This window comes from Pipistrellus kuhlii, unplaced genomic scaffold (assembly GCF_014108245.1).
Source record: "Pipistrellus kuhlii isolate mPipKuh1 unplaced genomic scaffold, mPipKuh1.p scaffold_m20_p_20, whole genome shotgun sequence".
NCBI lineage: Eukaryota > Metazoa > Chordata > Mammalia > Chiroptera > Vespertilionidae > Pipistrellus > Pipistrellus kuhlii.
The window spans coordinates 17,362,899-17,380,558 of NW_023425516.1; the positions used below are offsets into that span (position 1 = coordinate 17,362,899).

The 17,660-nt window shown below is 53.9% G+C and overlaps 1 protein-coding gene across 8 annotated transcripts in view; it reads left to right on the plus strand.

Annotated features, from left to right (window-relative positions):
- KIAA1671 (KIAA1671 ortholog) overlaps nucleotides 1-17,660 on the plus strand; it is a 124,186-nt gene that overhangs the window by 74,546 nt on the left and 31,980 nt on the right. Inside the window, exon 1 of one of the 8 annotated variants that reach the window (XM_036448827.2) lies at nucleotides 7,397-7,906. The exons of 6 other annotated variants lie outside the window; for them this stretch is intronic. In XM_036448827.2, the coding sequence (XP_036304720.1) occupies nucleotides 7,898-7,906 (9 nt within the window). In that variant the 5' untranslated portion in view covers nucleotides 7,397-7,897. One more of the 8 variants, XM_036448825.2, reaches the window with a different exon arrangement.

Consider the following 17,660-nt stretch of genomic DNA (forward strand, 5'->3'; position numbering starts at 1 on the left):
GCCGCCCCTCCCCTGACCTGTTTCTGTTCGCTCAGCTTCCATAAGTGACACCGGCGGTGGCGTCTCATTACACACCGTCCTCAGCTGCTTCGGGAAGTCCTCCCTCCGAGGGACCTCATTAAGTCACTGGAAATGAGCACGCTTGGCGGGGAGGGAAGGCAGTTAGAAGTTATTATTATACCCGGAAAATGACTTGTCTGGGTAAGAACGGAGAGACCTGATCTTCCCTGACACTCTCAGCTCCCCACATACCCTCCCCCCCTCCACCCCCCCCCACTCTCACTGTCCCCACCCCTTTCTTGTGTGGGTGGCTCAAGACTTTGATGTCAGCTGCAAGCCGGACAGACCCAGGTTCCAGGCCTGTCTCTCTGCCACTTCGCAGCTGAGCAACCTGGGGCATCGCACTGTATGCCTCTGAGCCTCAGTTTCCCTCTGCATGTTGTCCACCTCACAGTGTGGAACTAGAGGTTTTATAATAAAAAAAAAATGTGGTTCTTATAAAATATGGGGCTCCGTGTGGCCCAGCCTTTGCCCTGAATCACATCCTAGCATCCAAGAGCAAAAGAAAACAAAATAAAAAATTACGTGTAGTGTTCATATATGTCTCTACAAGAACAGGTAAGCTGGAAGCTGCAGGAATCCTGGGGACTCGTCAATCTCTGCACACCAGTTTACTACGTTGTTTCCTCCGCACGGTCTGTCTCTCCCCTTGTCCTTCATGGTTTAGCTAGCCCGACCCCCTGGTTGCCCCTGACTGCCTGTCCCTGCCCGGGCCTGTTGCTCCCTGGCCGGGAAAGACGGCTCCTGTGGAGGGGAGGAAGGCCGGGGTTCCGCCTAGCAGTCAGACAGACCCCGGGACCAGGCGGAGGAGGAGGATCGGAAGCTGCAGACCCAGACGTGCTCCCCACCTGCTGCAGATGGTGCCGCTGAGCTGGGAGTTCCGCCTGTTCTCCCGGGATGAGTGGGGGAAAGTCTCACGCTGCAGGGATTCCGGGGTGCGCCCTGGTCTCCTCAGACCAGGGGAGACCAGCTGCAGGGTGCCGGGGGAACTGGCGCCCCACACACCAGCCCCGGCACCTGCTGGGAGGTCCAAAGAGGACTTGTGGGCGGTGGGCCCAGCCAAATGGGTCCCAGAGGCTGGAGTGGCCATCGGGGCCCGAAAGTAAGAAGACGGTTCCTGGTTGTATCTTTCTAGGCTGGTTCTTCGATTAGTTTCCTGGTGCCCAGTGGTTTTGAGTGGGTTTGAGCTGGGTACCAGTCACCCTGTGCATCCTGGGCCTCGGTCCCTGCATGGGGATTTGGGGAGAGTGTTGTCTCCTTTAAGAAGCGTGGAGGAGCAGAGGCATGCCTCATGGATGACACACAGTCGGCGCTCAGTAAGTGCTGTCCCTCTCACCCCTCCACTGTATCGCTGAGTCACATGCCGTGCACCAGGCCTCAGGGCAGGCCCTGCGATTCAGAAAGAAATGGACGCAGCCCTGACCCTCACACTGTCTACAGCTGACGGTAGCCGGGTGGGGACATGGGCCCTGATGGTACAGCGAAGAGAGTGCTGCGATGGGGAGCCAGGAGTCGGAGAGCCCAGAGGAGGCACTGGACTGAGCGGGGAGGGTGGCAGGGAGCTGGGGGGCTTGCCTTGGTGGCGCTTGTAATGGGGGCGGGGGGCGGGGGCTCTGGAAGGCTTTGCCAGGCTAGCCCAGGGTCCCGGGACAGCGAGGCTGCTGGAATGTGCCTTGTTCCAACAAGTCGAGCTGCTGCGAGGACCTGTGTGGAGACACACCTTGTGCCCAGGCTGCCTGGCTGCCCGCCTCCCTGCCTCCCCGGCCAGCGCAGCATGGCTCCTGGAACAGCGTGGGCCGCGCAGAGGCGGGAGGGCTCTGGGCATGGGGAGGAGGGAGGCTCCAGAGAACAGACCCCCAGCAGGGCTGGGAGAAAGCACTCCTGTGCGGAGGCGCCCGTGCGGGGACTTCTGCTCACAGCGGCTTTGACATAGGAGGACGTCTGAGGGCTGGCGAGCTGAGGGATGGGGATGAGGGGCATGGGAGGCCGGCGGTGCTGACTCCCAAGCTCCCCCCATCTGCTTGCGCACTGAGCCACAGCTGCAGGGAGGGGTGTTGGGAGCACAGGCCTCCCAAGCCAGATTTTGCCACTGAATCGCTGTGCAGCCTTCAGTCTTGACTCTCTCTGCCTCAGTTTCCTCATCTGTATAATGGGGATAGTTGTTCTCATGAGAACACACATCATGTAACCTTCAGCAACAGCCAAGAAGTGGGGGACCATTTTTATTCCATTTTAAAGACCGAGAAGGAGAGGCCCAGAGAAGGCAAGCCACTTGCGCAGGGTCACACAGTGAGGAGTCAGTCTTGGGAGCCCCTGCCCTAAACCGTGTTTGTCTCTGCACGAGTGTCCTTTTCCTGGCCTCTACAATGGCGTCAGGGTTACAATTTTCCTGGGTAATACAGGTCCAGGAGGTGGCAGGGCGCACAGTAGGCTCTTAGCAAGTGTGAACTACTTCAGTTTGTTGTTATACTAACTGCAAAGCCCAAATAAAACCCTCTGGGGGCCAGGGGTCCGCTACTTCATTCATTGTCTCCCCAGAGTCTGGCACATAGTAGGTGCTCAATTAAATATGTACTGAAGCCAGAAGGGAGGAAGGAAGGGGCCGAGGAAAGAAGGGCCTCCTATCATTCTTCCAGCCCTCTATTATCCTCACAGAGATCCTTAAAATCTTGGGGTGCCGCTTAGGTGCTCAGAAATAAGTGTCTTAGGCAAGGTGACCAGACATCCTGCTTTTGGCAGGACAGTCCCGATTTTTAACAATGCGTCCCGCGTCTTTCCAAAAATCGGGACTTTTTTTTTTTTTTTTTTTAAAACGTCCCGGAACGCGGGACACATTGTTAAAAACCGGGACTGCCCCCCCAAAAGCGGGACGTCTGGTCATCTTAATTTTAGGGGACATCATGCAACCTTCATCCCTGTTCCAATTGTTGCTCCCCAAGAACATCTTGCTCTTTTGCTGATGGATCCGAAGGGGGGCGGGGGGGATCAGCGGCTGTGGTGGGAAGGAACGTGCTGACCATCCCCAGGCAAGGTGACCAGACACAGTTCCAGGAGGACTTCTCCTTCGCTAAGTGCTGGGGCAGAGAGCGGCAGGGTCCTGGAGTCCAGGGCCCCCAAAGCCAGTGGGCAGCCCAATGGGATGACTTAGGTGGTGCCCTCAGCCCAACCTGTTTCCGTTTTAGAGGCGGCCTGGGCGCCCGGTTTTATGAGGGCCCAGCCCTGGAAGAGGGGCCGTAATTACAGACGGGCGGGGCCGCACCGTAGCTCTCTCCAGCGTGGAAAATGTCACTTTCCCCTTGAGCTCAGGGTGGGGCCTGATGAAGAAGGGAGGTGAGTTCCTAGCTGTTTCTAGAAAGATTTCCTTTCCAGATCATTTTCTCCCCTCTCCTCCCAAGGTGAATTAAGGGCATCTTGGGCCTTTAAAACGACTGTTTGAACAAGAACGTACTAAGTGAACACTAGGAAATGGTCTTGGGCTCGGTTTGTAAATAATCTAGGGTTGACTTGTAAAATCAAGCCAGTTCTGGTGTTTTTTGGTGTGTGTGTGTGTGTATATATATATATATATATATATATATATATATTTTTTTTTTTTTTCCATATCAGAATTCTTTTCCCCGTTGCCTTGGAAACAAGCCTAGGGAGAGGAACGTTGGGAGTTGTGTGACTTAGGTTCAAGCCCCAATGGTTCCTTCATTTTACCCAGGAGGCACGGCGAGTGCCTGCTGAACGCTGCATGCTGAGACTCCAGGGTGAACAGGACATGTTTCTGCCACCCATGGGCTCATGGTAAATCAGGTTCCAGCCGGTGTGCTAATGAGGCAGAGGGGGTGATGTGGCAGGGTGGGAGCCTAGAGGTTACCTTCCACAGGCTCAGAGAATCAGGGCAGGCTTCTTGGAGGAGGCTCTACCCAAGCTGAGTTATGAAGGACAGTAGATAATGACCAGGTGAGGAAGAGTGGAATGGTGTCTCAGCCACCGGGAACAGCATATGCAGAGGGCTAAGAGGCACTGCGGTGCATCCTAGGATGGCGGTTCGTCCAGTTTGGCTGCAGTGGAGAGAAGCTGGGAGAAGAGGCCAGAGACCCTGCAAAGTCCAGATCATGAGTGACTCCTGGGAAATCAGAGGGCGCCTGCCGCAGATTTGCTGTGGGCCCTGAGCCGGGCATCCCCCGGGGCCTGTTTCTTCCGTGAAACGAAAAGGGTGACCAAGTCTCTCTGCCGGCTGTTCCAGTTCTGACCGTCTAGGATCCTATGATTTGAACAATGCCATGCTATGAATTAGAACAGAATAATTATCGCCCTTTATGGCTGCCACTTATTATTCTGTTCTGGGCAAGAATGGTCTTAGTTGCTTTTTACCACAACCCTTTGAAGTGGGTGGACTTTCTGATCTCCCCTTTGTGATAGGGTTAAATGAGGTGAGATGTGTGGGTAACCAGTTCCTGGCACCTAGGAGATCCGTAATTAATCGTTGTTTTTACTACACTATCTTCCTCATAATAGTATATTTCTAGGCCCACGATGCACACTCCTGGGATGTCGAATATTTAGGAAAGCAGGAGGTGAAGAGGGTCGTATAAGTAAGACCTCCTGGGAGAGATTTAGGAAAGTTGCTAAAAGTAGTCTTGGGGTAAGAGGAGATGCAGGAGAGATGGGACAATAGGGAAAGGCAGGGATACAGCCTGTGCAAAAGCCGAGAGGCAAGGCTGAATATGGCCCATGCCCCTAGCCTTTTGCACACACTGTTCTCAGTCAGCCTTCTTGGAATACTCCTAATCAACCTTCAAAACCCCACCCGGATGCTCCTCTTCCAATTGCAGATCCTCAATAAATGGCCATCTTCCCTTTGCTCTTCCTTCCTCAACTTCCCACTTTCCTGGTTGAGTTTCAATGTTCCCATAGCATGTTACTCAGTTGTCCATCATAGCTCTTGACACATGTATTATCGTTGGTCTTTCTCTTCTGGTTTTTTCTTCCATTTGAACAGGAATTCTTTAGAGTGTGCTTGTTTGTACCAGACTTTTTGGAGAAAGTAGAAGCCTCAGGTCTGAGGTGGTCCATTGGGCCACCTCCCTCCTTTGAATGGCTGAGCATCTGGGAGCTCGCCTGAGCTCTTCAGGGACTGCAGGTCCCCACAGGGCCAGCACAGCTCACACAGAGTAATGCCCAGGGAATGTTTGTTGAATGAATGAGTGACCGATGCTCTGATTTTTGTAACTGCACACGCTCGTCTCAAAATAGTGCTGTCTAGGCCCCACCTCACGTTGTGAATCAAATTCCCATTCGTTCCCTGGATCTCAGCAGCCCCCTCCAGCATATTTTGGCTTAATTATGTAAGGAGATGGCTTTGCTTCCTTTTCAATGCCCAGCATATCATCCCAGGAGTTTCCTGGAGAGAACAGAAGAGTTTGCAGAAAAAGTCCCCCGGAAGGAAAAGTGCTTGCAACTGCCCCAGTTTTCCGAGCGACGCTTTTTATAGTCACCGTCTCAGAGCACGTTGTACCTCTAGGGAGGCTGGAGGGAACAGGCAAGCCGTCTGGCTTTTCAGCTCCCTTCTGCACCCTTCGCCTGGCTTGGGAAGGAGGCAGAGCTGTGCCATCCTGCCCACCACGTGGTCTCCTCTGTTTTTCCCGACGTGTTTTCCATCCAGACTGATTGGGCAAGGGCCAGGACATCCCCTACCTTGTCAGAGGTGTGAGGCTGGGACTAGCAAACCCCACCACTTAATAGCTGTATGCCTTGGACTGGTCACTGAACTTCCCTTTGCCTCAGTTTTTCCACCTATAAAATGGGGGTAATAATCACAGCACAAACTTCATTTCATTGTTGAGAGAAGATGATATAATGTTGATGTAATCACAGAGAGTTAAATGCTACTGACAGCATCCATGACTATGATGAGTTGGATGATTTCATCTCTGAAAATCAGAGTGGTTAAGTAACTTACTCAGGATCACACAGCTAATAAGAGCTTGAGGCAGATTTGAATCATGATACTTATTGATTTAGCAAATCCAGGGCTGAGACTAAAATGAGGAGACTTAAGCATTCGCCTAGCATGCAACATTTAAAGCAGGACCAAAAAATATCAACAATAAGATAAATAATATTGTAATGCAATATTTAAAAAAATAAAAAGTAATGCAAAAATCCATGATGAACAAATGGTCAACATTGTAAAAAAAAAAAAAAATCGGTATTACTGATTTGTTTTCTTTTGCCTCTGATGGCCTATGACTCAGTGCTGTGCTAAGCAAGTCTCTTTTTGTTGGACAATTAGGTTCTGACTACAAATCTATAATAATAAAAGCATACTATGCTAATTAGACCAGACATCCTTCGGGATGACCTTCCGGACAAAGCCATGGCAGTGAGGGCAGAGGGATGACCTTCCGGACAAAGCCACCGCAGTGGGGGCAGAGGCAGCCTCCGTGGTGATGGGGGCGGAGCCCTGTGCACAGATTTCGTGCACCGGGCCTTCGGTGTATATAGGATGTATTCTTGAAGCAAATATTTGTATAGATCATTCTCATTTCTAAAGGCAGATTATGGGATGTGGAATTCATGAGCTTCAGGGTTAAAAAGCATGCACGTCCTCCCACCCCCAGCCTCTTGGTATGAAATCTTTCAAAATACAAGAGACCAAGGTGATGCGATTGGGGAGCGCCGGGGTCGGTCAGACTGACCCGAGTTTCTGTGTGGGACCCGGCGTGCGAACAGTAAACACGTACTGAGCTCCCGCCCTGGGCCAGGTGCCCTCTCGAGCCTTGAAACGGTGGGGAGGGAACCGCCTCTGTCCCTTGGTGGTGCCCTTGCTGTGTGACCTCAGGCAAGTGAATCCGTGTCTCTGAGTCTGCGTTTCTTCATCTGTGACATGGGGGTAGCAGGAGAAAGCAACACGTGAGCTTCCCCTCCGGGATCCAGCTGCTGCTGACGCCTCCGACACCCTTCTCTGGTCTCAGAATGCTGCTGTCTTGTCTCCTCACACCCACCCCACCCCCATTCCAGCTACTCCAGCTCCCTAAGAGTTAAAATCCAGGCACTCATGTGGCCCAGCGTAAACCAGGAATCATTCCCATTGCTCCCTGTGCTGAGAGCCTGCCTCCCAGGATGGGGCAGATGCTGTGCCCCCAGGTTGCCATGGCAACTCCGCCTGTACTGAAATACAGCCCAGCCCAGTGCCTTCCTTGGGGGACCTCCAGGGTTGTTTCACCTGGCTCTGTGCTGCCTTCCAGGGAGGAGCAGAGAGAGAGAGAGAGAGAGAGAGAGAGAGAGAGAGAGAGAGAGAGAGAGAGAGAGAGAGAGAGAGAGAGAGAGAGAGAGAGAGAGAGGTGGAAATTTGAGACTCCGGAGGGAGGAGAGAACCTGATAGAGAAACAACAGACCACCAGAGGGAGACAGACTGACAGCGGCCAGAGGTCCCGAGCAGCCGCCTGTCACCCGAGAGGCAGTTTCTCAACTGTTCCGATCTTCGGGGGCTGCCAGGTCTCCACATCCGTGTGCACACGTGCTGGCGGGCACCGCGGGCGGGCGGCTGACGCTCCCCCTGCGCCTGCAGCGAGGGCGCCGGGCGGGGAGCAGCCTGGCGGCTAAAGCCACGGTCAACCCCGCGGGACAGTGAGCGAGTTGAGACTTGGGGGGGGGGGGGGGATGGGGGCAGACGTCAGCTCCCCCGGCGCCCGTCTCCCCGAGGCCCCTCCCGCATTCCCGGGCAGCGAAGCCCCCCGCGGAGACAGGCACTGATGTCATCCCGGGCTGCGAGGCCGGGGGACCCGGGCCCTGGTGGCTGCTTCCGGAAATGAGCTAGCCGCCGGCCAGAGGACAGGAGACCTGCATGGGTCAGGTGAGCGGGGCCCGGCCGGGGGCAGCTGGGCAGGGGCCGCGGCGGGCTGCAGCCTGCCCACCGGATCCTTCCTGCGTGCTCCCTGGAGGAGCTGCCTCCCCGGGGGACCGTGAGGACCAGGTGCCCGGGGCCTCTCTTCCTCCCCCACCCACCTCGAGGGACGGGCACACCCGGAGCCAGTGCCACTGACTCTCCCAGGCTCCCGGGCACGGCCGGCTCGGCGGCCGGGCGATCGCCAGGGACTGGCTGCCGGACCTCCCGGCGTGTTGACTCTGCATCCCCGGGGCTGGACTCCCAGCCCGACCCTGGACTCTCTCTCCTGCTTCTGAGCGAGACCCGGGGCCGCAGCCGGCTGCCGGCTCAGCGACGTGGATTCCCTCCGGGCTCAGCTGAGGAGGGCCGCCGGCTTTCTCTCCACGCGAGTCCCCGAGTGACTTCCAGGAGCTGCGAGCGAGCGAGCGAGCGAGCGAGCGGGAGGAGGGCCAGGACCCCGGCCCTGTGATCGCTCTTCTCCCCTCTCATCGCCCGGCCCCATGGATTACCTGGGAGACAAGCTCAGCGTGGCCCAGACCCACATGACCCAGTGGGTGGGCTCGGTGAGGAGGTCCCTCCAGGACGCCCTCCACCTGGTGACGGCCACGGTGAGCCACGAGCGGGCGGGCGGGGAGCCCTCCGGCCGGACCCCCCTCAAGCGCACCTCCTCCTTCCGCCACTTCGCCTCGCGGAGCCGGGAGTCTTTCCGCCGCTTCTCCGCCCGCAGCCAGCAGAGGTTCTCTTCCCTCAGGAAAAGGCACCCGGACTCGGAGCCGCCGGATTTTGTAAGCTTATTCTGTTTTGTTTTTTAAAAAAATGTTAAAATAGCAGTCAGAACTCCTCCCCTCCCACTCTCCCCAGGTGGGAAAGGAGTGTGGGGGGCCCACAGATCCAACCAGGGAAGTGACTCTTCCTGAATATTTGCCCATCAGGGCCCCTGTTTCCTCTCCCTGCGCCTGGGGAAGAGACGGGGTGTGTGTGTGTGTGTGTGTGTGTGTGTGTGTGTGCGATCCTCCTGACGGGAGCTACTCTCTGCCCTGAAGGGGTGGGGGGGATTGATCCTCCTGCCTGGAGCTACTCTCCGCCCTGAAGGAGTAGGGAATTCACAGTGGGTCCCGCGTCTGTGTGGAAGGGCTGGCTTTGCCAGTTAACTGGACTTATCTGTAAGCGCCGACACTCCGGCCCCCGAGAGAAATGCCTGTCGGCCCCTATTTTTAGGGGAGGATTAGCTGGCACCTGCTCCATCTCCTCTCGCCCTCCCTCCGGATGACGGAGTGTCCGTGTTCCTGTGCACGTTGAGTTGTGGCTTTTGTTGTCTTGTCATGGAGCAAAGTTTGAAGTCGCCTCTGATTACCTAAGGAGACCCCAGCTGGTGGGTGGGTTTGCTCACCGGCCGGTGACCCTGGAGCTGGATGCGAGTGGGCCAGGCCGGGTCCCGGGGCCCTGCCATCTCTCCCAGACCCGCTTGGTGGGGCTTGGAAGACGGGCTGGAATGTCAGCTAATGATTAAAAGCCTGGCCTGCGTCCTGCTGGGGCACGGGGCAGAATCAGCCTCTAGGACCTCGCTGAGGATTTGGAGAGCTGGGCTCAGAGAGGGAGAGGCACCTGCCTGGGGTAGCACAGCGAGGAAGAAGCAAAGCAAAGCTAGGGGTTCTGATCCCCAGCTCGGCTCCCTGTAGCCAAGCTCCTGGCAGAAGGATTTCTCCAGAACTTCCTGATGACGTCAGGGCTCTCCCACTTGAGCAACCAGGACTGAACTCCAGGAGAGGGCCTGGCATTTTTACACCTGACCGTGTCGGCCCGGGTGGCAGGAGGCTGAAGACGGGCAAAGGGCAACGCCAGCTCCTTCCCTGCGTCTAGCCTCGCGCTGAGTCCCGATGGTCACTGTGGGGCCAGGTGTTTAGGGACGGAGTCCCGGGGTGCACAGGTGTCAGGCCGGCTGCCTGCACAATTGAGGGCGAAAACACTCATACCCGCCCTCAAGGTGCAGGGCTGACCCGGCATCCCCTTGGCTGGCCCAGAGAGGTGCAGTGACTTTTGGGGGGGCCACACAGCAGCCAGAGCGGTCAGGTGCAAACAGGTGTCTTGTGAATATGGCATCTCTCATGGGACTGTGTTCTTTGTGGCCTCGGACAAATCCGTGGGGTCTGAATGTTTGAGACAGGTCCCCCCCCCCCCAACCTCTGTAAACGGGGAGGGCCTCTTGTTCATTCTTTCTGTCCCTCTGTCTCTGTCTCTCCTGTTTTGTCTCTGTCTCTAAGTGCATGTCTCTCCGTCTCTCTCTCTCACTCCCCATCCCTCTGTGGCAATGCGGTTAAGGGTTCGGGGGTCGATAACATTCAGCTCTCCCGCGCTGGGAGCTGTGGACCCTGGGCCTCCTCGCCTGGTGTGACGTGGGTAGCGCTACATGAATGAATGAAGTTAGGCCGTGCAGGCCGCTGCCTCCTCTGTTCACAGTTCTCACAGCGCCTCTCACCAAGTGAGCATGTGCTCCATAACCTGGCCTTCCGGGTTCCTGCCCACTGAGCATGTGGCATCTCCTGAGCGGTGGGCACCAGCTGGCATTGGGTTTGGGCCTGAAACAGACTCCGACACGTCCATGCCGAGGGAACGTGACTGGTTCTCAAGCCTGTGTCGTCCTCTCTCAGCAGGCTGAGGGCAAAGTTGGGATGGGCACGCATGCTCCGTCGCCGAGGGCTCGGGTTCAAATCCTGACTCTGCCACCTCCCCCCAGCTGGGCTACCTCGGTGAGCTCCTCCCCTCTGCGTGCCTCCGTTTCCCCACCTGTGCAATGGGGATTGTCATCGTTTCACATCCACACTTACCGTTACCATTTCCGGGCAGTGATGTAACCGAGTGATGCCTTCACAGTCAGCGATGAGGACACGCAAACCTTCTCTCCCAAACCACTTTTGTCAAAGCTTCCCAACGAACTGGAAAACACACACACATCCCTTTTACCCGGGGCTTTCTCTGAAATGTTTGTTTTATGGGAGGGAACTTTTAAAGCCACAGACAGTAAGAGTTGAGGGACCTGAGCGATGATATCCGTAGGTGGTGTTAAGAGGGGGGCAGGGCTTCAGACTTTATACGACTTGGACTGGAACACGATTTATCTAAATAATCAGTGCCGTTCCAATCCTGCCTGAGGCTGGTATTTACGCAGAGGGCGTGCCCTGAAATGTTTTCCTTCCAAAGCCGGCCTTGAAATAATTTGCTAATGGCCTGCCTCTGCCTTCAGAAAGCAAAGGGGGAATGGAGGAAATCACACCCATTGTCTCAGAGCCACAAAGGAAGGCAGGAAGAGGCATGTTGTGTGAAGCCCAGACTAGGTGGACTCCACTAGAGGCCAGGAGAACATTCCAGAACCCAGGAACAATGGCAGTGCCCCGGAGGCCGAGGCTGGAATAAAGGTGGGAAGTGGGGGTTGGGGGGGGGGTGTTCTACATACAAATAGGGCTTTGGAATCGGACAGACTTAGGCTCAAGCCTCAGCTCCACTCTATGCTGGCCGAGCGACCCTGGGCAAGTTAAATCACCCATTTCAGCCTCAGTGTCTCCATCTGTAAAATGGGGATTTTCCTGGTGGGTGGTCCAGTGGGTTGGAGAAAGTAAGAACCCACACAGCCCTGGCACCTGTTAAACATCTGACACACAGGAAGTGCTTAACAAAGGTGCATTTCACTTCCGTTTCCGGGGGGCGGGGAGGCTGCTGCCTGTGGATGGGTCCCACCTGCCTCAATGGTCAGCCCCGTCTTCCTGCTGACCTGAGTTGGGAGGAGGACAGGGGTCTGATCCATTGGGTGCCTCCTAACTTCCCAGGAACTGGTCTCTTCGAATCTGCACAGCTGCCCCTGAGGGAAAAGGGCTACCGTCCCATCTTTAGTGGGTGAGGAAGCTGAAGCACAGAGAGGTGAAGTCACAGGCCTGAGGTCGCACAGCTGGGGTCGCAGAGACCGGGGCCCCAGCAATACAGTGTGTGTCGGCCTAGCTGGGCCTACAACCCGCCCGCGCTGGAGAGTCAGAGTTCGGACCTCGGCACCTGTGCTGAGCATTCAGCCTCCGGCGAAGGCTGAGTGGGAGTGTTTGGTTCTGCGTCAATTACAGAGTGAAACGGAGGCCTGAAATATTCAGCGGGGCCCAGCCACCACCCCCTCCCTGCCCCCAGACACATGCAGCCCCCTCTTTATGTCAGCGAGTGGGAGAGAATGGGAGAGGAAAAGGATGTTTGTGTCTCTCGTCTTCAGTCAGTACCTCCCCTGCACTAAGGTCTCAAGTCTGCCATAATACATTGCCACAAACTTGGGAGCTGGAAACAACAGACATTTATCTCTTTAAAAAAAAAAAAAAAAAAAAGGAAATAAATTTTTCTCTCAAGGTCTTGGAGGCCAGAAGTCCAAAGTCAAGGTGTTGTCTGGCCATGCCACCTTCCGAGAGGAGGAACCTTGCTGCCTCTTCCGGCCTTTGATGGCTCCACGCATTCCTTGGCTTATGGCCGCATCCCTCAATCTCTGCCTCCGAGTTCATAAAGCTGCTCCTGTCTCTTCTAAAGACGCTTGCCAGTGGATTCAGGGCCCAAGAGATACTCCAGCATGATTTCATTTTGAGATCCTTTACACCTGCAAAGACTTTTTTTTTCTCAAGTCACATTGCTAGGTGCCAGGGGTTTGGATGTGGACATACCATTTTGGGGCCTCTATTCAACCTCCTTACTCTCCTTACAACTTTCACTCTGGCCCTCTCCCCTCCAGTCCATTCTCCACCCAGCAACCCGAGGGCTCAGGTCACTCCCCTGACTCACCCTGGACTTAGAAAGCCCCAGCTTCTTGCTATGGCCTGCAAGGCCCTGTGGGATCTGGCCTTGCCTCCCTTTTGACCTCAGCTCTTCCTGCTGCCTTCCATGCTCACTCAACTCCTGCCACTCTGACCTCCTGCTCTTCTTCAGTCAATGCACGTTCATTCCAGACCAGGGGCCTTTGCCGGCAGTTCCCTCGGCCTACAATGCTCTTCTCTCTCTCTCTCTCTTCATCTGCACAGATACACAGAGAGGCTGCATGACAGCTGAGGTGGAGGAGATCCCCACCACATCTCCGGGCACTTGCCTCAGTCTGCACTTGCTTCATTTCACTCTTTAATTCCCTGTCTCCTCCGAGGGCTGAGATTTGGGCAGCCTGGTGTCCCCAGTGCTTGGAATAGTGTTTGGCACGTCTAGGAGCTCACCTAGCATCTGGCTCCCTGAAATTCACTCTCCTTTATTCTTGTGTCCACCTTGTCTGCCCTCTCCATATTGTAGATGGGCAAACTGAGGCCCAGAGAATATCAGTGACTTGGCCCTGCGGCACACCTCCTAAGCATTGACACCAAGATTTCTCCCGGAGACATGGGCTTCCGGGGAGAAGGGCTCAGCTGCCACGACTCTCTCCTCCACCTCTTGCTGTCTGGGCCGAATGCTGCCCACCGCTGCGCATCCAGAGCCCTGCCAGGTGCCCCGCTTCAGGCTGCCCCTTAGAGTGTGGCACCGAGGCGCTGGCCTAACCGCAGCCCCAAGGCCAGCATGACCGGATGGCGCCTCCGCTCCGGTGAGGACAGGCGGGCAGGAGGGACCGCTCTCCCTTGTGCTGGCCGCACCCAATCTCAGGTCTCCTTTCCACCCTGCAGGCAGCAGGGTGATGTCACCCGGAGAACAATGGCCCCTTCAGTTGCCCAGACTCAGGGAGAGGGACCTGAAGTGACAGGCAGGGCTGGACAAAGGGCCTGGCTGCTCCACTGGGCTCTGTCGGTGTAAAACAGCGCCCATCACCTCTCCCCTCCCTCCAACTAAAAGAGTGGGTGTGCTCATTTCATATGTGGTAACCATAGCGAACCTGCGCAAAAACAAAACCCACCCATTCTCCTGACATCCTGAAAACCGGTCTTGGCATTCCAATGCATTTCCTTCCTGTCTTTTTTCTTCCAGCCTTTTGTCTTTTTCCATCTTTAAAAAAAAAAGTAAGTTTTGTAGGTCTTGGGTGAAGACCGTTTTATTGCCCACGCAACATGCAGCTGCGTGCAGGCTCTGTGAGGCATGAACCCCTCTGGCTGGGTATTCGGGCTGCTCCCATTTGGGGCTTGCGGGAATGCCTGCAGGGGCGGGCCTGGGTGTGCACTTCCTTGTGGGGTTTCTGAGAGGTTTCTGAGATTGAAACAAGATCCTCCCCATCTTGGGAGCGCGGAGGCCCCCTCTGTTCCTCTCCCTTTCCCTCTGTCCTCCAGTGTTTTCAGATCTCAGATGTTTTGTTCAGACACATGCCTCTTGCTTCCTCACCAGGAAGTCAGAAACTTCAGGAAGGAAATCTGGATTGATCCACATCTGGGGGAAGGTTATATTTTCAGATTTCATGGAGAGTGTGCTCTTTAGCAGGGAGTCATACAAGATAATTCCTTATTAGAGGAAATGGTTTGCTGGTAAATGGTTTTGTTCCTTGTTTTTTTGTGTGTGTGTTTTTTTTAAATATATTTTTATTGATTCCAGAGAGAAAGGGAGAGGGAAAGAAAGATAAAAACATCCATGATGAGAATTATTGATTGGCTGCCTCCTGCACACCCCCTACTGAGGATTGAGCCCACAACCCGGGCCTGTGCCTTGACCAGGAAAAGAACCGTGACCTCCTGGTTCATAGGTTGATGCTCAACCACTGAGCCACGCCAGCCAGGCTGCTGGTAAATGTTTAACAACAGGGTTTGGGTTAGCAAAAGTCCTGATTTGTAGTGTTGTATTCCACTAGAGCCAATTTTAAGCTATTAATTAGCACAGGGAGCTGGGAAAAGTTGCATAGTATGTCATTATTATACAGTATTTGTACCATACAGATTGAGTATACGTAGATGATCTGAAGGCCGTAGATAACAGTAAATATCATGATTGGAAAGTGATACCGTGTATATATATTTTTTTTACCTTTGCTTTTAATATGATATATTTCATTGTAAGTTTATATAATTTAAATTTTAGCAATGTCTTATAACAAGTGGCTCACAGAGGGCTCCTAAAAATGTCACTGCTGCCTTGGGAAGCCGGTACCAGCCAGCTCCAGCAAACCAGCCTTGGTTAAGAAGGCAAGTTGTGGGACCCAAGAGTTGTGGGTGTGAGTCCTGGTTCCGCCTCTTGCGTGCTCTGTGACTTTGAATAGGCTACTTGGTCTGGATATGCCTCCATTTCTTCTATGAAAGGAGGCCAGTCCTGTTACCTTGCTCCCACGTCTGTGGTGGAGATTATTTTGAGGCAGTGCGCATGAACACTTCACATAGTACTTGGTGTATAGTAGGATCTCAACAAATCGTTTCTGTCATTATCATCATCATCATCATTGTTTTTTGTTTAGTATTCGATTGTTGTTGGCAAGACCCATTCAGACACTGGTTGGCAGCTGCCAGGTTGGCCCCCAAGGATTCTCATCTTTTGATATTCACTCCATTATGAAGTTTCCTCCTGTACCAGATTGGTCAGTGTGACCAGTAAGTGATGGTGTCACTTGAGAGATCAGATTCCTGAAGACACTGTGACTCGCCTCCTGGTCACTCTCCCTTTTTAGAGCAGTTTCTGTGGGCGGAAGTCAGCTGCCATGTCTTGAGGACAGTCAGGCAACCCCATAGAGGGGCCCACATGGCAAGGAACTGAAGTCTCTGCTGTCAACCAGGAAGTGAAACCTGGCAGCAACCATTCCAGTGAGCTTAAACCACTCAGCTGAGCCCCTCCTGGATCCCCGACTTGCAGGCACTGTGAGAGAGAACATTTGTTGTTTCGGGCCAGTGAGTTTGGGGCTATTTGTTACGCAGCAATAGATAACTGATACAAGTTCCTTTTCATTTCTACCTACCACCACAGTCTGAGGATGACCAGGAAGTGTTACTGAATCCCTCATCTCACAGATGAGTAAATTGGGGTGAGGAGAACTTGGGTGATCTGCCCAAGATCTTATAATGTGGTAAGGCTTGGTGTTCCCAGTGGGTGCTTTTCTCATCTCAGGGGTCCTTGCTTGTAAAGGAGGCTGCTCAGCCAGCCTAGGTTTGTGGTCCCAGGGGCTTTTGAGCAACTCACCCTTTTAGGAATTGGCATGAATCTGGAATCCATTTCTTGGATCCTGAGTGCTCATCGCCCCATTTAACTCATCAAACATTCATCGTAAGGGCTGGGCCATAAACAGCAGTGAACTCTGCGCGGATTTGAGAGCAAGGCACACTACATCGATTTCCAGGCCCTTTGGAGTGTCCTGCTCCATTTAAAGGAGAGTCCTCAAGCATAACTTATAACCAAGAGTTATATTGCAAAGTTTTGTTTTGTTTTTTAACAGTTTTAACTATTTTTAAACAGATTTGGTATCCTTGGCTGTCCTTTCTTGATTGAAGAAAAATAAAAGGGATGCAGGTAGAATTAGGTCAGTCCAGTTAAGAGCTTGGCTTTCTCTTTAACGCAGATCTGAGTTCGAATCCCAGCTTTGCCACTAACTAGCTGTGGGACCTCGGACAAGTGACTTTACTTCTGTGAGCCTGTTTCCTTATGAAGTACTCAGCACGGGGCCTGGAGCCTAGAAAGTGCAGAGTAAATATTGGCTGCTTTGTCACCCACGAAAGCTTTTATACGAGCCTGGGAGCAAGTGTAAACGGGTCACCAGGGGCAGGATGTCGGCATGGAGCTACTCCTTCTCTGGAAGCTGCTCCTGAGCCTTGATTGTCGTCACATCTGGATCATCCCAGTCCACCCTTTCATGTTACCATTTGGGAAGCCAGGGCCCAGAGAGGGAACGAGACCTACACAAAGTCACACAGCAAGTCAGTGTCAGACCCAGGGCTGGAGCTTACATTTCCAAGTTCAAAGTTGGGGCATTCAGAGGCCATGAGATCCTCAACCTTGATGCCCTTCAAAGTCGAGCAGCAGACATTTACTGAGCTGCTGCTGTTTGCAAAACTCTGCAGGCAGCTGTGTGAGGCATTAAAAATAATGAGAAAAACTCACACTTTTGGGAAGTTTTCCGAAAAATGATCCCAGCTGCGCAGCTTTGCACCATTCCCTTCTCTGGGTCTCAGTTTCCCCATCTGTAAAAAGCAAATCATAGCCGAAACCGGTTTGGCTCAGTGGATAGAGCGTCGGTCTGCGGACTGGAAGGTCCCAGGTTCGATTCCGGTCAAGGGCATGTACATTGGTTGCGGGCACATCCCTGGTAGGGGGTATGAAGGAGGTAGCTGGTCGATGTTTCTCTTTCATCGATGTTTCTAGCTCTCTGTCCCTCTCCCTTCATGTCTGTAAAACATCATTAAAAAATATATATTTTTTAAAAAAAAGCAAATCATAACACGTAAGTCATGGTAGTGATAATCCTGCATGGCGATGAGTAGCGCACTCAGCAGGGCTTCCGGCATGCGGTGAGCACTCAGTAGCTATGCTTAATCATCACGATTGCCTCACTGTACCTGGCCTTCCCTGCCAGCCGCCTGAGGCTGCTCCCAGCTCTGGGATAACCGTCCCTCTTCCCTGCCTTGGCACAAGCCATTGCCTCCGTCTGGAATGATGGAGCAGGGGCACAGGCTTCATCGGAGTTTGAAGGTCAAGCCTCCCCCTAAAAGTGTGCTGTTGCCAAACCAGTTTGGCTCAGTGGATAGAGCATCGGCCTGCAGACTGAAGGGTCCCGGGTTCAATTCCCGCCAAGGGCATGTACCTTGGTTACGGGCACATTCCCAGTAGGGGG